Source organism: Narcine bancroftii, chromosome 6 (assembly GCF_036971445.1).
Source record: "Narcine bancroftii isolate sNarBan1 chromosome 6, sNarBan1.hap1, whole genome shotgun sequence".
NCBI lineage: Eukaryota > Metazoa > Chordata > Chondrichthyes > Torpediniformes > Narcinidae > Narcine > Narcine bancroftii.
The window spans coordinates 240,065,299-240,087,934 of NC_091474.1; the positions used below are offsets into that span (position 1 = coordinate 240,065,299).

A 22,636-nucleotide genomic window follows, 5' to 3' on the forward strand; every position below is an offset into this window, starting at 1 on the left:
AAATTATGGATGATGGAATGATTAAAAAATTATTTCAATTGCAAGAAGAGACCCCTAAAGTAGGCTTGTTTCATTCAAAAGAAAGATGGGAATGGGATTTGAACACGATAATAGATCAACAAGTCTGGCAAAATTTGTGTAAAGAAGTTATGACAAACACAATTAATGTACAATATAGATTACTTCATTATAACTTTTACATCAATTAGATATTAATCCTCAGAAATTGAGTAGATGGAAATCAGATTTATTGGATCAGTGTTTTAGATATTGAACAGAAATTGGAATTTTTCTTCACTCTATGTGGATTTGCTCAAAGGTTCATCCTTTTTGGGTTTCTATTAGTAAATTCCTACTATGGAAAACGAGAGTGAATTTTCCCTTAGATCCTGAATTACTATTTTTAGTAAATTTTGAATGAGTTGTGTGATGGAATATTTGGAAAAGCTTTTGGGTGAAAAATTGGTAAAATTTCCAGTGGAAGAAACATGGCCACCACGTTGAGGGTCGTTAATGACTGTTTTTATTCAAATTCAGTGCGCCCCCTTAAGGCCAGCATGAGCTCTGTCACCTGGTGCATTGTGACATTATAATCTCTGCCCAGGGTGCGCACTGGAAGGGATGCTGGAGTCAAAGAGAAACCTCTGACGATGCCATTTCCCCAGGGCTGCACCACCACATGGCAATACAAGTGGGGCTGGTTCACCATGAGGATGTGCGCTGCCACACATTCCACCCAGAAGTGGCTACATGGCCTGTCACTTTGGCTGGTAGCCCCGGCGCTTGGGCGTGGCAACCTGCTCCAGCTGTGGTAAGTCCAAATTGGTCGGCTTCAATGCGGTCCACTGTAAGAAAGATTCTCTCTCCCTCCAATGTCCAGGGTGAAGGTTCCACGAGACTGATGCAAGACTTCGTATGGCCCCTTATACGGTCGGTGTAGGAGTCCCCTCCACACAAAAATGAACTAGACCGCGTCGAGCTCTTTTGGGAGATGAAATGGCTGGGTGCCATGGCATGCCTGGGGTGGGTGAGCTAAGGAGGCCAGTTGCCTCCATAGATCCACCAGCAGGATTTTGTTGGTGGCCGTGGTGTCAGGGTCTGGGCCGAAAAACTAACCTGGCAGGGAAAGCAGTGCATCATAGACCATCTTCGCTGCTGAAGCCTGCAGGTACTCCTTGGGTACCGTATTAATCTCGAGGAGGACCCAGGGTGGTTCATCTGCCCAATTTGATCCAGAGAGCCTCACCATAAGCGATGCATTCAGATGCCCGTGGAACCTCTCCACCAACCCGTTGGACTACGGGTGGTATGCTGTGGTGTGGTGGAGCTTGACCCCCAGGTGTTTCGCCATCTGGGTCCACAGGGCAGACGTGAACTGCGCCCCCTGTTGCTAGTGATGTGCGCCAGGACTCGGAAACGGCCGATCCATTGGCTGACCAGAGTCCTGGCCCACGTTGACGAGGAGGCCTCCTTAATGGGGAGAGCCTCTGGCCACATTGTAGCCCAGTTCATCACCATGAGGAGGTAACGAGCTTTCTTGGACACTGGCAGAGGCTCGAAGTCATCAACTTGGATGTGTTGGAATCTGCGAACCGCTGGGTTGAAGTTCTGGATGGGGGCTCGCATGTGTCGCTGGAACTTGGAGGTCTGGCATCTGGTACAGTTCCTGGCCAGTTGCACCACTCCTTTCTTTAGCCCGTGCCACACAAACTGATCCCCAACCATCTGCACGGTTGTCTTTACCACTGGGTGAGCAAGGTCGTGGATCAGACTGAAGACCTTCATCCTCCAGTGTGGCTTGATGATCGGGTGTGGAATGCCTATTGAGACATCGCAGAGCAATGTGTCCGGATTCTGGGCATCCGGACATCCTTGAGTTTGAGGCCCAAAATGGCGGTCCGCAAGGCGTGTGTCTCCTCATCGTTTCTCTGAGCTGATCCACTTACTCATAATCCAGACCATGCGTGAGAGTGTTGATGGCTGGACGGGAGGGCACATTCACCACTACATTGACCTTACCAGCCCTCTGTTGGATGTCAGTCATGAACTCAGACTCATACGAGAGGTGGCGCTGCTGTCTGGCAGACCATGTTTCCTTGGTCATCACCAATGCTTGAGTGAGGGGCTTGTGATCCGTGAAGGCTGTAAATGGCCTGCCCTTGAGGAAGTAGTGGAAATGGTGGGTTGCCAAATATAGCGCCAGGAACTCTCGGTTGAAGGCGTTGTATTTGAGCTCCGGCGGGCGCAGCTGCTTGCTGAAAAAGGCGAGTGGGCACCATTGTCCATCGAGCCGCTGTTCCAGAAACCCTCCCCAATTACTGCTGTAGCTGTGGCATCCACGGAGAGTGCTGTGTGCGCCTCCGGCCACAGGTACACCAGCAGCAGGTCACTTGCTAGAGCCTCCTTTGTCGCGAAAAAGACCTGTCCACACCCTCTGACCATGATAAAGTCTTTCCGTTGGTGGCCATGAGCGCGAACAATGGGCGCATGGCGCGTGCAGCTGAGGGGATGAAAATAAGCTATAAGTTCACCATCCCACGAACTCTTGGAGACCTTTCAGGGTGGAGGGCTTGGGGAATCTTTGAACATCCGCTGCCTTCTCTGGCATCGGCATTGCCGCACAGGCCGAAATGGTGTGTCCCAGGTGTTGACTGTGAGCCTGAAGACCGCCACCTGGGCAAAGAGTGTGCAGAGGTGGGCTTTGTGTTCATCGCGGTTGCAACTGGCAATGAGAATATCACCCAGATAAATGAACACAAAGTCTTTTCCAACCGCGTCCATGAGGCGCTGGAACATTTGGGCCGTATTCTTTAGACCGAAAGGGAATCGCAGGAACTCGAACAGGCTGAAAGGGGTGAGAATAGCTGTCTTATCCATGTCATCTTGAGGCACCGGGATCTGATGGTATCCCCGCACGAGGTCCACTTTGGAGAAGACCCATATGCCATGGAGGTTGGCGGAGAAGTCCTGTATGAAGGGCACTGTGTACCTGTCGGGGGTGGTGTGTCATTCAACCGACAGTAGTCAGTCTCCAGCCACCGGACGATTTCGAGACCATATGGAGCGGAGATACCCAGGTGCTGTCCGAGTGCCTGATTCCCAGTTCCTGGAGACTGGAGAACTCACAATTTGCCAGCTGGAGCTTCTCAGACAGCAGCTATCTGGGTCTAGCATGTAACAGGGGGCCCTGTGTGGTGATTTGGTGGAAGACCCCATGCTGGGGCAGGGCGGTGTTGAACCGTGGCTCTAAGATGGCAGGAAATTTGTGGAGGATCGCATCGAACTCGTCCCTTGTGGCAGATATGGTGACGATTTTGGGCCAGTGGGCTTCTGCTGTGTTCAGTCGGGTGGAGTGAAATGTTCGAGCATTGACTAGCCTTTTGCCCTTCATGTCAACTAGTAGGCCATGAGCTCTGAGGAAGTCAACCCCTAACGGTGCCGACGGAGGCTAGGACGAACCTCCCATGGAACTTCGCCTTCCTGATCTGGATATGTGTCACGTGGGTTCCATAGGTCCTGATGGTGGAGCCATTGGCCGCCCACAGGTTTGGACTTCGAGATCAGGTGTGAGTCTCTAATGCTATGGGGGGAAGGATGCTGAGCTCAGCCCCTGTGTCCACCAGGAATCGGCAGCCAGTGGATCTGTCTGTCACATGAAGGAGACTGTTTGTGTGGCCAGCCATCACAGCCATCAATGATGGCTGGCCTGGTCATTTCCTTGAAACCTGCAGGGCTGGTGGCACTTGTGGGCTTGCACTCCCCTGCGCTGGTGGTTGAAATACAAGGTCGACAGGCCCTCCTCTAGCTTGGCCTTGGGAGCGCTTGTGGTCAGCTGTCTCCTGGTCGTGCCAACTGGTTGAGGGCTGCCTTTTTCTCCCTCTTTGTGCGCCAGAGGGCATCTGCACAGGCTGCTGTTCTCCTCGGGTTCGAGAAGTCTTCATCTGTGTGAAGCAGCTGGATGTCCTCTGACATTTGATCCAGGATTATCTGTCGGAAGAGAAAACATGGCTTGTGTTCTTCCACCAGGGCCAGCATCTCGTCTATCAGCACCGACGGACTATGGTCCCAAGCCCATCTAGGTGAAGGAGACTGGAAGCCCATTGCTGGGGAGTTAGCCTGAAAGTTCCAAGCAGCATGTTTGAGGATGGTGTACTTGCCCGTAGCCTGGGGGGTGGGGGGGGGAGCGTGCTGTGGATGTTCATTTATCCTCGCTGCCGTATCTTGGTCCAGAGCACTCACGAAATGATAGAACATCATGGCAACTGAGGAGATGTTGCGAAGTTGATATTGTGCTTTCACCTGCACAAACCACGTACTCAGTTGGTGGGTCCAAATTGAGGGAGTTTTACGGAGACAGCATTAACCTCTGCTGAATCCATGGTGTTTTGAGTCCAGAAAAAAGTCTGGGCTCGTTGGTCACCATCGTGGTAGTGTTAGCCGTGGAAGAAACACAGCCACCATGTTGAGGGTAATTAACAACTGTTTCAAATTCCGCACGCCCCTTTAAGGGCAGCCTGAGCTCAGTCACCTGGTGCATTGTGACATCATAATCTCTGCCCAGGGTGGGCACTGGAAGGGCTGTTGGACTCAGAGAGAAACCACTGACGACGCCATTTCCCCATGGCTGCCCTGCCACGTGGCCATACAAGAGGGGCCGGTTTGCCATGAGGATGTGCACCGCCGCAGTAAGTTACATACATAAACACAATTTAAAACAGATCTTTTTTGAAATGCTGAAGAATTCATATTCAGTGACTTTACAAAAACTATGGAGAATGCTATGCACAGTCACAAGTAGGTGCTAATTTAAATGATATCATGAAATGAATGGACTGGAGTCAGGTCATCTGTGTTGTACATTTTTGCAAGGCTTCTGACCTCTCTCCAAAGTGCTCACTCAGAGGTCTTTGAGATGTTTGTTTACCTAAAACAACAGATTGGAGCAGAAGGCTGGCTCCGATTGTTTGCTGGAGAAAGAGGGGATTTTACAAGTGAGAGAGAGAAGGACATGTGGCTGGCAGTTGGTATCTCAGATGGAGAGAGATACAGCTGAAGCAGTATCAGCCAGGAGAAGCTTGTTGGAACTGAAACAGAAGTTCCAGAGTGGCGGATGGCTGGAAGTGCTATCTGTCTGATGTTTCTCTTGGAATAAGTGGAATAGAAAGGAACTCAGTAGTAGCCTGAAAGAAAGAGGTTATCATCTGGAGAACCGTGATGGGGCAAGTTTCATCACCAAGATATTGAGGTGATTAAGGGTGGTACCTCAGTGGTGGAAATCCTGGGAAAACACATCTCTTTCTGCAAACCTACAAGAGCCTTCCTGAGCAGTAACCATTTACCTTTCGAGGACCTAAGCCTGGTGAACTTTATACATGTTAAATTCTGTGCACAGTATAAGAATTGCCTGCAACCAGAGAACTTGGAGAATGAGAAGTGAGATTAAACTGTGAACCAAAGATCTTTTCTTCAATTTAAATGCACATTACATTCAAGTGTGCTTAGAATTAGAAGGGGGTTAAGTTGGGTTAGTTAATTGTGATAAGCTGAAGGTTGATCCTGTTTTCATGCTGAAAGTCAATTAAAAGCAACTTTTGTTTAAGTAACCATTTGTTGTGGTGAATATCTTTTGCTGCTGGGTTTTGGGTCCATTCTGATCGTAACAATTGCTCATAAGTTATTGTTGTCAGATTCCCAAGTAAAGTTTGTTAAGTTGGGTTTAATAGTAGCAAGGAAATGTGTCCCTGTAACATGGAAATCTGATGTTTCATTAACATTGGATATATGGCCTGTGAGATTCAAAGCTCTTTTCAATTCAAAGATATGACATGTCGTTTAAGCGATAAATATTCTTTATTTTTGCAAATTTCTTGTCCGTATGCTAAAATAATGAAATTATAATTATATTAAAATTTCTTTCTTTATCAGTGAATTTTCCCTAAAAGTATGACAAGTTTATAATGATTTTGTATCCTTCCTCAAGTATGGAGACCAGAACTGCACACATACTCCAGGTGCGGCCTCACCAGGTCGTTGTACACTTGCGGCATCACTTCCCTGCTCTTGAATTCAATTCATCTAGTGATGAAGGCCAACATTCTATTTGCCTTCTTAATAACCTGTTGAACCTGCTACCCAACATTTTGTGATTCATGCAGAAGTCCTCCCAAGTCCTTCTGCTCTTTCACCATTTAAATAATAATCTACTGTACATTTACTACTAAAGTGTAGCTTCGCTGGTCAGGGAAAATATTGCAGCAGTATTTAGGCAGGATGGATTAGGGGGCTGGTCCATGGAAGCTGCATGGCTGGAAATGAGGAATGGGAAAGGGGTAGTCACACTTATAGGTACGTATTAAAGATAACATAATGGGGAGCGAGTACCAGAGGAACTAATTTGTAGGGAAATTGCAGATATTTGTAATAAACACAGAGTTGAGATTGTGGGAGATTTTAATTTTCCAAATATAGATTGGGAAACCCATTCTGTGATAGGGCTGGATGGATTGGAGTTTGTAAAATGTTTACAGGGTAGTTTTTTAGAGAAATACATAGAGGTACCGATAGAGAAGAGGCAGTTGGATCTACTGAAGGGGAATGAGATAGGTCAGGTGATGGAGATATGTGTTGGGGAGCACTTTGTGGCCAGCGATCATGGTACCATTAGCTTCAATGCAATTATGGAAAGGGATAGGTCAGGGTCTGGGGTTGAGGTTTTCGAGTGGGGAAACTAGATTTGAAGAGATGAGAAAGGATTTATGAGGGGTAGATGGGGACGATTTGTTTTATGGGAGGTCTTTTAAAGGTGAGATTTTGAAGGTACAACATCTTTATGTTCTTGTTAGGATAAAAGACAGGGTCAAATTTTGAGAGATCCGTGATTTTTAAGGGATATTGGAAACTTGGTTCAAAAAAAAGGGAGACCATCAATAAACATAAGAAACAAGGAATAAAGGAGAAGTTTGGAGAATACATTGAATATAATTAGAATCTGAAGAAAGAGATCAGAAAAGCTAAAAGGCGGTACGAGGTGGTTCGAGCAAACAGGGTGAAACTGGATCCAAAAGGCTTCTATAAATATATTAATTATGTGACAGAATGTATAGAAATATTTTCGGGAGATAAATTTGGAAAATTTAGAGTAGGTTACGTACAAACACATTAAAACAGATCTTATTTGAAAATACTGGAGACTTCATGTCCACAGTCAGTGACTTTGCAGAAACTCTGACGAGTGCCTGTGGAGACTTCACAAGTCGGTGTTAATTGAACTGACATTGTGAAATGAATGAACTCTTGTCTTTAAAGCAACACCAGAGACAACGTGTCTTCTCATACCTTTTGGCAGAGTTTTGAAGAGTGCTTAGAGAGGTCACTGATGGGTTCTTGTTTCCCTAAAAACTACAGATGAACCAGAAGACTGACTCCTATATTTTGATGGAGATGGTTAGGTGGTTTCTGCAAGCAGAGGGTGAAAGCAGAGGGTCAGAGTGTGTGATAGAGAGCTGAGACAGGCAGAAGAAGCTTGCTGGAACTGAAATAGAAGCTCCAAAGATGAAAATGTTTCACTTGGTATAAGTGAAACAGAAAGGTTACCTGACTGAAAGAGATTATCATCTGGAGTATCCTGACAGAGCAAGTTTCGTCAGCAAGACAATGAGGTGGCTGATAGAAGTACTTCATTTGTGGATGTCCTAGAACAACAATTCTCTCTCTGAAAACCAACAAGAACATTCGTGAGTGGTAACCATTTATCTTTTGAGCACCAAAGCCTTGTGAACATTATGAATGGTAAATTCTGGGGTGTGGCCTGATGGGGAAGGAGGAAGAACTGTAATTCCATATTCCCCCAGTTGGACTTTTAAATACCTGATTTGAAATACTTAGAAACATTTTAAAAGTTTTCTTTGAAGTTTGAATGTTTGAAGACTGTAATGGCAGCGAATACAAAGAAATCCAAGACACAGATTCAGAATTAAAAGTTCAGAAGAAGTGAGGCCTAACTACCAAATGGAATCCTCAGAGTCGACGGGACAGCCACCCAAGCAACAAAGGACTCCAGCCCGGCTACCAAATTTTTACTTATATCTTGATCAGCGCGGGCTCAATGTCGGGTGCACTGTAGAGTTGCTGGAGCCCACGACGGAACCGATGCGTGGCGCTGCTGCGAGTCCCAGTGGCATGGACATTCAGGGCAGCATGTCAGAAGACATGTATGCACGGACCTCTGTGTTGTCGGGCATGCGCGGTACGTCATTGGTCTGGGCTGTTGGTGAGGGTCAACAGCACTCTGAACAGGCTGGGTCTGGACCTCCAGGGGTCCAGACCAGAAGCAAGATGAAATCGAAGGCTGAATTAAAAGAATTGGAAGAAGAATCATAGATTGTTGTTGAAGAGAAACAAGGAAGGCCTCAAGGAGAGGACACTAAATTTGAAACTGTTTTTACCATTTTGGAATCAATGGCACATCAAATGGGTAATATGTCAACGCAAATATCTACTCAAATGGAACATGGATTTATATATATAACTGAAAAAATGAATAATATTTCTGAAGAAGTTTCTTCTCTTAAAAAGGACATTTTTGCTGTTAAAGGTGATGTCAATAAATGTTTGAATTTGGTGGACACAGTTCAAGATAATTTTAACAAAATGGAAGGTGCCTTTCAAGTTTGCAAGGATCAAGTGGAAAGTAATAAACAGAAAATAGAGAAAGTGGAAGATTCTTTCGTTGGATGGGAGATTCAGAAGAATGACTTATTGAAGAAGAGAGACTCTCTTGAAATATCAAAGAAGGTTTGGAGTTGGATAGGGCTCATAGGGCTTTAAGAGTAAACCATATCCAGGTCAACCACCATGAGCTGTTTTGATTCACTGTCTTAAATATCAGGATAGATAAACTATTTTGAGAGTAGCAGTCCAGAATGCACGTAGATATAAATCCCTGTTGATGGTACAGGGAACGAAGGTTTTTTTTCAATCCAGATCTGATTCAAGAAATTATAAGAAGTCGTAAAGAGTTTAATTCTGCTCAAGAACTGCTTTGGAGAAAGGGTTATAAGTTTTCTTTTAGATGTCCTGCTGTATTGAAATCATTTTATGGTAATTTTCAATCACACTTTGCTTTCGTCTTTGCTAATTCTCTGCCTGATAGGGCTGTTGAAAGGCATTCATCACCTAAGAGGAAGATATCTGTGAAGAAGAATGGAAACAGGAATGGGAATCTCTCAAAGAGTTTGATTGATATTGATGATCCGGAGCAAGTTTTGGGATTAAAATCAATGGTGCTGTGACCTGATTTAGACTTATCATTTTACAAGTCTGATTGGGGGAAGGGAGGTCACTGAAGCTTTCTGAAGTAATTTGGGGGGGTGGGGTTTATTTCTGTCCATACCCAGTTATGTGGGGAGTTACTACTTTGTAGTGCTTTCTACAAAAATATTTTTTTTATTTGAACACATTTAATTTTGTTGGGGGGGGGGTTTGTGAACTGTTTTGTTTGGTGATTATTTATCAAGGGAAGCTTTAAGATTAATCTTTTTTTGAATTATTAGAAGGGATAGAAAGAAAGGGGGGCTTTTAAGGGAGTTTTAAGGCTTTTTTGAGTTAGTGAAAGGGATAGAAAGTTAAGGGGGGATAATTTGTTATTCAAGTTTTACTTTGATAATAATGTCTAATATGAACTTTGCAAGGTTTAATGTTCAGGGTTTAAATAATCCGATTAAGAGAAAACATGTTTTAGCTTATATAAAAAAGATGAAAGTTGACATTGCTTTTTTGCAGGAGGCTCATTCAACCGACAAAGAACATTTGAAATTGAAGAGGGATTGGGTCGGTTATGTATTTTCATATTCCTTTAATTCAAAAGCAAGAGGAGAGGCAATTTCGATTCCTAAGAAAATACCATTTGAACTTGTTTTTTTCTCGGAATCTGTTGGTTGTATTTTAATGATTAATTGTAAATTGTTTGCTGAGCCGTGGTCTTTATTGAATGTGTATGCACCTAATGTTGATGATGAACAGTTTGTGTCTGAAGCTTCTTTAATTTTAAGTCAAGCTAAGGAGAATATTTTGATTCGGGGAGATTTCAATTGTGTGTTAGACACATTATTGGATAAATTTCTGAAAGTTGATGAAAAAAATCAAAAGAAGCAGTTCAATTGGTTTCCTTGATGAACGATCTGAATTTGATTGAGGCCTTGAGAAGATTAAATCCCACTGAGAAAAATTATTCACTTTATTCTTCACATCAGGATTCATTTTCTAGGGTTGATTTTCTTTAGCATCAGTATATTTGCAAGTACGTTTTATTGAAGCTAAATATAAGAGTAGGATCATTTCTGATCATTCTTTACTGCTTATCTCCGGTGTGGGGCTGGAAGTATTTCAATCAATTTTTCACTGGAGGTTCAATGCTATGTTACTGAAAAAACCAAAATTTGTAAAAATATATTTTAGATCAAATTGTAATCTATTTAGATTTGAATAAAAATACAGTCAGGAGTAAATTTATTGTATGGGATCCTTTAAAGGCATCTCTATGTGCTCAAATAATTAGTTATGCATCAAGGGAAAAGAAATTTCTGGTAGAGTCTCAGTTGTTGGAAAAACAAATAGCAGAGTTGGAAAAGGAATTCCAGAGGAATTCTACAGAAGATAATAAGATGTTTTTTTGACAAAATTGAGGCTAAAATATAATATATTGCAAGCTGTCCAATTTGAACATTTGATTCAAAGATCTAAACAATGTTATTACGAGTTAGGGGACAGAGCACATAGAGTTTTGGCATGGCAATTGAAAACTGAACAAGCTTCAAGGATTATTAATACTGTGAGGAAGGACAATTCAATTACTTTTAATCCTCAGGAAATTAATGACATTTTAATTGTCATTTTAACAGAAATGATATGCTTCTGAGGGTGTGCGAGCGATGGTTCCATTGAAACATTTTTGTCAGGGTTAAATTTACCAATATTGAAGGAGGAGCATGTAAGAAAGTGGGATTCTCCTCTTATGGATTTAGAAATTAAGGATGTTATTCAACAAATGCCTAATGGGAAATCACCAGGAGATGATGGGTTCACTGGTGAATTTTATAAAGATTTTTATGATGATCTGTCCTCTGTATTTATGGGTGTTCTTAATCAGGTAACTCAGGAGCCAGCTTTGCCAGACTCATGTTGGAGTGCAATAATAACAGTTTTACCAAAAAAGGACAGAGAACCTTTGAAAGTTTCTTCTTATTGACCAATTTCCTTATTAAATGTGGATTATAAAACAGTAGCAAAATTATTAGCAAATAGACTAGCAAAGTATTTACGACAATTAGGACATTCTGACCAGGCTGGTTTTATTAAACATAGATATGCTTTGGATAATATTCTTAGAGTGGTTTCATTGAACAACGCTTCATGTCAGCAACCCAACCTACCAATGGTAGTATCATTAGATGCTGAAAAAGCTTTTGATAGGGTCTAATGGAATTTTTTATTTAAAATTTTGGAGAAATATAAATTTGGACCCTTATTTATTGGTTGGGTGAAGGCACTATATAATAATCCTGTAGCAAGGGAGGTGACAAATGGTCAAACTTATTTTTTTAATTAACATGTTAAACTTGACAATGTTGCACTTTGTCACCAGCTTATTTGTGTTGGTCATTGAACCATTAGCTCAGGCATAGAGACAGAATGAGAATATTACAGGTATAAGGATCAGACAGGATGAATAAGATTAATTTATTTACTGATGATGTTTTAATAGATTCAACTAATCCAGATCAATCTTTAATTTATTTGCAAAATTGTTTAGAATTATATGGCAAATTATCTGGATATAAAGTGAATTGGGATAAAAGTGAAATACTGCCAATTTCTGAAGGAAATTATGATCAATGTAGACAAATTAGTAAATTTCGATGGACTGATAAAATTAAGTATTTAGGGATAATGATTGATGTAAATTTACAATCATTGTGTAATTTAAAATATGGAGCATTAATGAGAAAGTTTAGAGCAGATTTAACTAAATGGAAAGATTTACCTTTAACTTTAATAGGTTGAGTAAATTGTATAAAGGTGAATATTTTTTCTGAATTTCAATATTTGTTTCAATCGATTCCTTACGGGTTTAAAATTAGGATATTTCTTCAAAATTTGTTTCAAATTCAATTTCCTAGATCCAAATATATATTTGTGAGGCTATTTTATTTCATTAGTGGACTTGGGGTTGGATAAGTTTCAGACAGCGTTTGAAACTTTGACAATTGGTCGTAAATGTATTGCCATGTCTTGGAAAGATGAAGTGGAGTTAAACCTAATTCGATGGCATCATGAGTTGAAGTCATGTATTTATATGGAGATAATCAGACATAATTTACATAATCATTATGACACCTTATATGAAGAATATGAATTTAGTAATGTGGTAAATTACTGAATGTTTTTGTTTATTTTTAATGCTTCTATTGAGGGGTCTGTTGTGGGAGGTGGGAGGGGATGCATTTGTTTTATTGTTTTATCATTATTAGATTACTTATTTTGTAAAAGTCTGTTTATTCTTATTGAAAAATACTAAATAAAGTTTTAAATAAATAAATAGATGTTACATTCTGTGCACAGTCTAAGAATTGCCTGCAACCAGTGAACTTGGAGGAATGAGAAGTGAGATTGGACTATGAACCAAAGAACTTTTCTAAACTTTCCATACATTACACACACATACGCTTAGAATTAAAAAGGGTTAGGTTAGATTAAGTAAGTTAAAAATAGAGTTAAGTTATAGTTTGATTCTGTTTTCATGTTTAAAGATAATTAAAAGCAACTTTTGATTAAGTAACCATTTGTCTTGGTGAATTTCTGTTGCTGTTGGGTTTTGGGGTCCTCTGGGCTTGTAGCAATAGCAAAAGGTGAGTGAGGGATAAAATTGGTCCATTAGAGAATCAAAGCGGAAAACTGTGTGTGGAGCCAAATGAGATGTGGCAGAATTTGAACTAGTTCCTTTCTTCGGTATTCACCAAGGAGAAGGATATTGAATTGTGCAGGTTAAAGGAAGCAAAGAGGGTGATTATAGAGTCTGTTGTGAATAAGAGAGAGGAAGTTCTGGAGCTTTTGAAGCATATAAAGGTGGATAGTCTCCAGGTGACGATGGGATGTTCCCCAGGACCTTGAGAGAAGTTAATGAGGAAATAGCAATGACTCAGACAGTGATTTCACAAATGTCGTTAGAGATGTGGATAGGGCCGGAGGATTGGCTTATTGCTTATGTGGTTCCGTTGTTCAAAAATGGTTCAAGGAGCAAGCCTAGCAATTATAGGCTTGTAAGATTGACGTCTGTGGCAGGTAAGTTAATGGAAAGTGTCCTTAGAGATATATATACAAGTATCTGGAGAGACAGGGTCTGATCAGGAACACTCAAAATGGAAGGTCTTGCTTGACCAATCTTGTTGAATTTTTGGAAGAGGGTAACTAGGAATGTTGATGAGGGGAAAGCAGTGGATGTTGTCAATATGGACTTCAGTAAGGCCTTCGATAATGTTCCGCATGGAAGGTTAGTTTGGAAAGTTCAAGCACTAGGTATTAACTTTGAGATAGTCAAATAGAATCAACAGTGGCTGGAAGGGAGATGCCAGAGAGTCGTATTGGATAACAGTTGTCAGGCTGGAGGCCGGTGACAAGCATTGTGGCTCAGGGATCTCTATTGAGTCCATTGCTGTTTGTCATATACATTAATTATCTGGATGATGGGTGGTAAATTGGATTAGTAAATATGCAGATGATAATAAAATAAGTGGGATTGTGGATATTTAAGAAGATGTTCAAAGATTGCAAAAGGATTTGGACGGCTTACAAGAGTGGGCTGATAGACGGCAGATGGAGTTTAATGCTGAGAAGTGTGAAGTTCTTCATTTTGGAAGGAATAATAAAACTTGACGAAGAGAGTAAATGGGAGAGCATTGGGGAATGCAGTGGAGCAGAAAGATCCAGGAATTTAAATCCAGTTCATTATTTCCTGAAGGTAGAATCTCACATGGATAGGGTAGTGAAAAATGTTGTTATTATGGTGGCCTTTATAAATCAAAGCATAGAATACAGGAGTTGGGAAGTGATGTTGAGATTGTTCAAGGCATTGGTGAGGTCAAATATGGATGACTGTGTGCAGCTCTAATCACTGAATTATAGGAAGTAAATCAACAAGGTAGAGAGGGTGCAGAGAAGATTTATGAAAATGTTACCTGGGTTTCAGCATCTAGATTACAAAGAAAGATAGAGCAGTTTAGGTCTTTATTCCTTGGAGCGTAGAAGATTGAGGGCGATTTGATAGAGGTATTTAAGATTATGATGGGGATGGATGGAGTTGATATGGATAGTCTTTTTCCATTGAGAATAGGAGAGATTGAAGCATGAGGTCACGAGTTAAGAGTTAAAGGACAAAAGTTTAGAAGTAACCTGAGGCGTAACTTCTTTACTCAGAGAGTGGTGGCTGTTTGGAATGAGCTTCCAGGAGAAGCAATGGCACCAGGGTCAATTTTATCAGGTAAGGAATAATTTGTTAGGTATTTCGATGGGAGTGGAATGGAGGGTTATGGACAAGGGGAAGGTAGATGGGACTAGAGGCGAATACTTGGTTCGGTGTTGACAAGAGGGCTGAGATGGCCTTTTCTCGTGCGTGGACTTTTTACCCCCTCCATAAATCTTCGTCTGCGAAGCCAAGCCAAAGATTTTTTATATGTTATATGGATTATGTCATATTTACTAAAATTGTTCTCCATCTGCCAGACCTTTGTCCACTCACCTAACTTAACTATATCCTTCTGCAGCCTCTCAACATCCTCTGTACAATTTGCTTTTCCACTCAATTCAGTATCATCCACAAACTTCACTACACGACACTCAGTCCCCTCTTCCAAATTATCACTGTAAATGGTGAACAGCTGCAGGCCCAGGACTGACCCCCGTGGCCCCCCACTTACCACTGTCTGCCAATCAGAAAACCTGACTCTCTGCCTTCTGTCAGTTAACCATGTCAATATACTTCCCCCAACTCCATTCATCTGTATCTTATTGATAAGTCTCTTGTGTGGCACCTTATCTAATGCCTTCTAGAAATTCAAATAGACAACATCAACCTGTTCCCCTCTATCTACTGCACCCATTATATCCTCAAAGAACTCCAGCGTTTGTCAAACAAGACCCGGCCTTTCTGAATCCCTGCTGCATTTGCCAGATGGAACCCCTTCGTCTAAATGTCTTGCTATTTCATCCTTAATGACAAACTCAATCATTTTTCCTACTCGCTGAAAGTTACCTCACTTTAGCCTAAACCTCTTTTTAAAAGGTGGCGTGACATTTTCTGTCTTCCAATCTGCTGGGACCTGCTCAGAATCCAAAGAATTTTGGTAAATGACTCCCAACACGTCAATTATAACTCCTGCCCTTATGCATCCCGTCAGGACCAGGGGATTTGCCTGCCTTCAGTCCCATTAGTCTTCTCATCACTATCTCTTTGGAACAATTATTTTATCGAGCCTCTCACCTCCCTTCATATCCCTCTCACCACTCTTTGATATGCTGACGTGTCTTCCACCGTGAGGATTGACGTAAAATATCTGTTCAATGCATCGGCCATTTCCTCGTTACTCAATATCAATCTCCCTCTCTCATCTTCCAAGGGACCCATGTTGACTCTTGCCAACCTCTTCCATTTTATATATTTATAACATTTTTTGCTATGTTTTTATATTTTGTGCTAATTTCCCTTCATGATCCTTCTTCCCTTCCCTTATTTCTCATTTAATTGTCCTTTATTGCCTTTTAAAGTTTTCCCAATCCTTCAGTTTCCCACTGCTCTTGGAAACTTTGTACACACGAGCTTTTAATTTTATAGTTTCCTTTATTTCCTTGGCTAAACAAAACTAGCTCTTCCCTCTCTTACTGCCCTTAGTTTTAACGGGATAATATTTCTGTTGGCATTGTGAAAAATCCCTTTGAAAGTCTCCCACAGTTCCTCAACTCTTCTGCCAACTTGCCTGTGCACCCAGTGGCTGGCTCGTTATTGAGTCAAAAGGGATGGGGGAGACCTTAAATGGAACTTTTTTGCATCAGTATTTACTCAGGAAACTGGGTCAACAAAAGTAACCCTGAAAATAATAGGCAGGAGAGCATGACATCAGTAGTAGGTAAATTATCGGAAGGTGTTCTAAGAGTTGGGATATATAAATGTTTTGATAGCCAAGGACTGATTAAGGATCGTCAACATGGTTATCTAAGTGGTAGATCATGTTTGACTCATCAGATAGAAATTTTCGAGGAGGTTAACTGGAACGTTAATGAAGGAAAGGCTGAGGATGTTGTCTACATGCATTTTAGTATAGTCTTTGACAAGGTCCCACATTGGACGTAGGTCAGGAAGGTTCAGACACTCGCTATTCATGGTGAGGTAGTAAACTGGCTTTGGCATTGGCTGAAAGGGAGTAACCAGAGATTGCTTCTTGGAGACTAATGGGGTACTTCAGGGATCGGTGCTGGAACCATTATTTTTAGACATCTATATCAATGATCTGGATGAAAATGTGTTCAATTGGATCAGCAAGTTTGCAAATAAAAGTAAGATTGGAGGAGTTGCAGACAGCAAGGAAGGCGTTCAAAACTTGGAGAGGGATCTGGATCAGATGGGAAAATAGGCAGAAAAATGGCAGATGGAATTTAATTCAGACTAGTGTGAGGTGTTGACATTTTGAAGGACAATCAAGAAAGAACATGTAGGGTAAATGGAAGGGCCCTGAAGAGTGCAATAGGACAGAGGGATCTGGCAATACAGATACATTGTTACCTCAAAGTGAGGTCACATGTAGATAGGGTTGTAAAGACAGCTTTTTTGACATATTGGCCTTCATAAATCAAGTACAGGAGTTGGGATGCTATATTAAGATTTTATAAGACATTGGTGAGGCCAGATTTGGAGCATTGTGTGCAGTTTTGGTCACCTAACTGCAGGAAAGATTTCAATCAGATTGAAAGAGTTCAGAGATGATTTACCAGGACATTGCCAATAGTTGAAGAAATGAGTATGTCATGATAAGATGTAGGAACAGAGGTAAGTCCTTCTCCCACATTGCCCCACCCTCCCGCCTTCTTGGTAGAACCTTTGATACACTTATTATTCAGTTATCCATCAATCTCTGCCTTAAATGCACCCAACATCCAGCTTCCACAGCTGCCTGTGGTAGCAAATTCCAGAGGGTCACCACTCTCTAGCTGAAGAAATCCCTCCGCATCTCTGTCTTAAATGGGTGCCCTTCAATCATGAAGCTAGACACACCTACCATGGAAAACCACCTTGCCACATCTACTCTGTCCTGGCCTTTCAACAGATCAAAGTGCTCCTGTGTGATTTCCCCTTAATTCTTCTGAACTACACGGAGTACAGTCCAAAAGCCATCAAACGTTCCTTGCATGCCAATCCTTCCATTCTTCGCATCATCCTTGTGAACCTTCCCTAAAACCTGCACAATGCCAGCACATCCTTTCTTAAGTAAGGACCCTAAGACAGTACCCTGTACTCCAAATGAGACCAGTGCCTTATAAATCCTCAACATCTCATCCCTGCTCTTGTATCTAATTCCTCATGATATTATGCCAATATTGCATTTGCCTTCTTCACCTCCGACTCAACCTGGAGGTAATGTTTAGGGTGTATTGCACGAGCCACCACACCTGCAGGGTGCAACCTCTATTTATCACCCTTTTCAATCCTGTTCCTGAAGAGCCCCCGGTTAAGTCCTTAATCAACGCATATAATTTTTCCCTAATGACTGCCTATCATCCCTCACCATCCTGGTGTACAATGTATCTACTTGTGGATCTTCTGCCCCATTCAATATCCTCTCATTCTGGATTCCATCCCCCTCCCCCACAGCTCTATCAAACCTGCCAGGATATGTCCCTCTCCCGTTTCGTTGCAACCCGTCCTGTTTGTACACGTCACAAGAAATCCCAATGATTCTCGAATCTGAAACCCGACCCCCTGCCCTGAATCTGACCATGATGTTCTGGTTTAATATCAGCTGGGTATTACAAGGAAATAATTGTGCAGACACAACACATCACTCCTGATATTCTTTGGGATATAGTCAAGCAGGAGTGAGGATTAAGGAAAGGAACTGGCCCTTCGGCCCATCTAGTCTGTGCCAAAACATTGTTCTGCCTAATCCTCTCCACCTGCTTCTGAACTATAGACCTGTGCAAAACCCATCCATGTAGCTATCCAAATTTTTCTTAAATGTAAAAATTGAGGCCACATTCACCACTTCTGTTCCACATTATCACCACTCGCTGAGTGAAGAAATCCACCCAATAGCTTCCTTAAGCCAGTGGAATTTAAATTCCTCCCCCTAAACTCACACTTCATCTGAAGTAATCCCCATGCCATCGGTGCTCAAAGATTAATAAGAGATTGTATAAGGTTGTATGTGGTGGAACATTAAAGTTCTAAAACCTCTACTTTTCATCGTTCCTAATTGACTCGTGATGTGCACGGTTTCAGATCTCCAAAGGAAGTGGGACAATGACAATTTTTCTCAAGCAAAATATTTCAGTATCAATTGGGTCTTGAACAGTGGTTCAAAACCTTCCCTTCCCATTCACATCCCATCTTAAGCAATCCCTTACTAATCACAGAGCACCGATGGCAGAGGGATTACTTAAAGTGGAATGTGAGTTTAGGGGAGCAGTTTAAAAACTATTGTCTAAAACATTTTACCTTTCACCCTTAACCAATTTACTCCAGTTCTGGATTCATCGAAACGCAGTGGAAATAACCTGTTTGCATTCATTCCATCTGCACCCCTCATAAGGTTTATAGATGAATGTGAAAACTTTCAGTAAGGTAATTTCCGAACAAAGGAACCTGAGGGAATGAGCAGGTCCGAAAACATCCATGGAGATAAATAATCAGTCAATGTTTCTGGATGGGATCCTTTATCAAGACTAGAGTAAGGGATTTCAAGTAAATAAAAGGGTGGGGAAAGGGGGTGGGTGAAGATGGGAGAGGTGATAGGGTTCTGGGCGGAAGGAGGGAGAGGGGCAGAGACCAGGGATTCAAGGTTGATACGTCCATAGGTGGGGTCTTTTGGTCTGAGTAGGATCGCCCAGTCTCCAGTCACTTTAATTCGCTCTCCATTCTCACAAACATGTCTGTCCTTGGCCTCATCCAGTGCCAGGGTGAGACTAAACGTAAATTCCAGGAAATCGTCTTAATTATCCACGCAATTGCACAAACAGAATTTTTTCCAGCTTCTTTCTTCCCTTCTGGATCCTGTTCCACACTTTCCATCTCTCCTTTACCTCCTCCCATTGTCATTTTCCCCAGCTGCACTGCTCCCCTCCCCGTCTCTCCACTTCCTCCACCTTCTTCCAGAACTCTCCCACCTCTCAGCTTCTCCCCCCATAACCCCCATTCTCCCCCAGTCAAGACTTCCTATCTCCCCTTCCCCACTGCAGTCAGGACGAAGGGTCCTGACCTGAGACCCTGAGTGACCCCATCTCTCCATGGCTGCTGCCTGACCCACTGAGTCCCTCCAGCTTCTCGCTGTTCACCCAGCAATCCAGCATCTGCAGGGTTTATGTTTCTCCAGGGTTCTTCCTGGTCTGTGAAGTTGTGTCCCACAACACAGGACAACACAGGATAATCTGAAAAATTATAAACTGTGGACAAATTTGAACAAGCATCATCTACTTCCCACAGCCCACCCACCCCTCCTGATTCCCAACAGTACTTACATCGTGCTCAGTGATATTCAAGAGTGGATAACACATCGTGGACTTGCATACGTCTGTCACGGAATCAATTTCTGTTCCTTCTGCCACCTGCACCCCGACCAGGACAAGCAGAATTAAACAGAGTCTTAGCATCTTGGGCTCTGCTCCGTTCACTGTAGGACACACCCAGTGAGTCCTGACACCTTCGGGTGGATCTGGTGTTTGAGCAGCGTGATGAAACCTCTTTATATTGTTTTATGGAGGTGATTTTGAATGGAGCAGCTGGAGAATGAAGTCATCTCAAATATTATGCATACACTGTTTTGTTCCAAGCTTATGCATAATAATGGGATGGTGAAATCTTGGGAGCGGTGACTCTGAGGAAGCCTGAGTACCCCCGGAGTGAGGCTCCACATGAATCCAGCTCTCTCCATGATGCTGAGATGTTTCAGTGGGGAAGAGTCAGGAGGCCCTTGTTCCCAGCAATAAAATACACCCTCCCTCCCAAAATACTATTCTCCTTGTCAGTGTGAAAACACCTTCCTTCTGGCTGTTGTACTCGTCACGTTAGTTTAAGGAGGGAGGAGGAGCAGAAGGAGGAGGGTATCCGGACCGTCGATTCTGCTCCACCATTCAATTACACCATGGCTGATGGTCCACTTCCATGCCTGTTCTGCAGGACACCTCAAACCTGACATCAGTTTCCGTGTCTTTATTTTTCATCTTTGCAAGGAGCAAAAAGAAAATGATGCATATTTTTTTTCAAAGTGGCATCCTAGTTTCATGTCAAGGACTTTTGGCACACTGGCCTTGATAAATCCAAGCATTGTGGACAGGAGAGCAGCAGACTCCTTTTCTGTGTGTACCTCTATGCAATATAGGAATAAAGATGCGATGTTGAAGTTGTAGAAGACATTAGTGAGGCCACATTTGAAGAATTGTCTACAGCAAAGATATCTATTATGTTGAAGGAGTGCAGAGAAAATTTACTAGGCTGTTGGCAGAGTAGGAAGATCGAGTTTTAGGCATTGGATCAGGACGTTATTCCCTGGAGCATCAGAGAATGGGGGGCTGTGGTGGTACACCACTGGCCTACTGCAGGGAGCAACCTCTATACATGCCAAGGAGCATGGGAACAAGACAACATCTGGTTGGCTGTCAATCAGCCAACCTGTATAGACCAAGCCCTACCTAGTCGGATGTCAATCAGACTCCAGGATATAAGCCTGAGCCGGCCCTTTGAAGAAACTCTGAGTTTACAGCATCTCTCCTCACAGCTGGCTCTGTGGAAGTTTATGTCGAATAAAGCCTGTTCTGCAGTCTTCTGGTTTTGTGTGTTTGCTTCTGACCGTCAGCGCACCACAGGGGCAGATTTGATTGAGGGACACAAAATTATTCAGGGTTTGGATAGGGTAAATACACGCAGGCTTTGTCCACTGAGGTTGGGTGAGATAAGAATGAGATGCCATGAGTTGATTGTGAAAGGTCAGGTGGATCATGGGAACATTAGGGGAAAACATCTTCACTCAGAGTGTGGTGAGAATGTTCTGCCACCAGAAAAAGGGGACGCTGCTGTACTTTTGACATTTCAGATAAATTTGGGCAGGTACATGATGGGAGGGATATGGACCTGACCCAGTGGTTCAGATGCAGCTGGACTCAACACAGAGAGTAAACTGAACCATGTCCCTCACAGGGACAGAACCAACAGCATTTGCATCAGGTATCAGCCGTCTGTCACTTGGTGCTGAATGTTCCTGCCTGAGGTCGCAGGATTGAATTTTTTTTCAAAATGAGGATGTGTGACCGGAAATAGGGTGAGATCACCTGTTTGGAAATTGGTCTGAACAATTTGGTAGGTTTTCTTCTGCTTTGCATCTCATCTTTCCACATTGAAAACCCCATGTACCTGCAGGAACAGTAGACATGCTAAATATGTCTCATGTCTTAATTTTAACCAAATTTAGCTTGGAGGCAGAGAGCAGCCAGGCTCTACAAAGCCATGTCCCATGAAAACATGTGAGTTAAAGACCAGCCCAGCAACAGGCTTCTTTTTCTGCAATGTGACATCTCCATTATCTCCGCACGTTTTCCTGGAGTGTTTTGTCCAAAGAGGTTGGCGTCAGATGATCTCCTGGTTTCCTCGTTCCTGTCACTTCCCACATTTTGTCCCTCAATCCTTCATCAGAGAACTCGCAGAAAGCGGAGAATTAAATTTTTCTTATTTAACAGCACGGCTACAATATTGAACATGCGGGAGATAATTTGCATATTTGTTAACTTAGTCATCAATGTGATTACAGCATCAATAGAAAGCAGGACCTAGCAGGGGACAGAAGGTATTCTACCTGAAGCTCAGTGATTAGTGGAACTCCACAGGGATCTGTTTTGTGACCATTGTTCTTTGTGGTTTTATGAATGACCTGGATGAATAAGTAGAGGGATGGTCAACTGGTTTTCAGATTATATGAATGGTGGATGTGTTATAGAACATATTGTTGTGGTAGATTTTGACAAAATATATACAAGATGTAGAATGGGGCAGAAAAGTGGCAGATGAAATTCAATCTGGATAAGTGTGAGGTGATAGATTTTGTGGGTCAAACTGTAAGGCAGAGTACATGGTTAATGGTTGGATACTTAACAGTATGGATGAACAGAGCAACCTTGGAGTCCAAATCCATAGATGTCTCAAGATTGCCACACAGGTTGATAAGATAGTTAAGTATGCCTCTGGTATGTTGGGCTTCATTAATTGGGGCATTGAGTTCAGGAGTTGTGAGGAAATGTGGTAGCTCTATAAATCTTGGGTGAGACCACACTTAGGATGTTGTGTTCAGTCTTGCTCACCTCATTACAGGAAGGCTATGGAAGCCATGGG

At 42.4% G+C, this 22,636-nt stretch overlaps 1 protein-coding gene across 9 annotated transcripts in view; it reads left to right on the forward strand.

Annotated features, from left to right (window-relative positions):
* Positions 1–22,636, forward strand: part of LOC138737171 (uncharacterized) — a 99,980-nt gene that overhangs the window by 52,592 nt on the left and 24,752 nt on the right. For 4 of the 9 annotated variants that reach the window (XM_069887769.1, XM_069887768.1, XM_069887771.1 and 1 more), the window contains 3 exons: positions 666–811; positions 9,152–9,281; positions 9,781–12,595. The exons of 1 other annotated variant lie outside the window; for it this stretch is intronic. In XM_069887769.1, coding sequence (XP_069743870.1) covers positions 708–811; positions 9,152–9,281; positions 9,781–10,170 — 624 coding nt within the window. In that variant the 5' untranslated portion in view covers positions 666–707 and the 3' untranslated portion in view covers positions 10,171–12,595. Of the gene's footprint in view, positions 1–665; positions 812–4,526; positions 4,686–9,151; positions 9,282–9,780; positions 12,596–22,636 lie in introns of those variants that run through there. 4 more of the 9 variants (XR_011340810.1, XR_011340813.1, XR_011340815.1 and 1 more) reach the window with 4 other exon arrangements.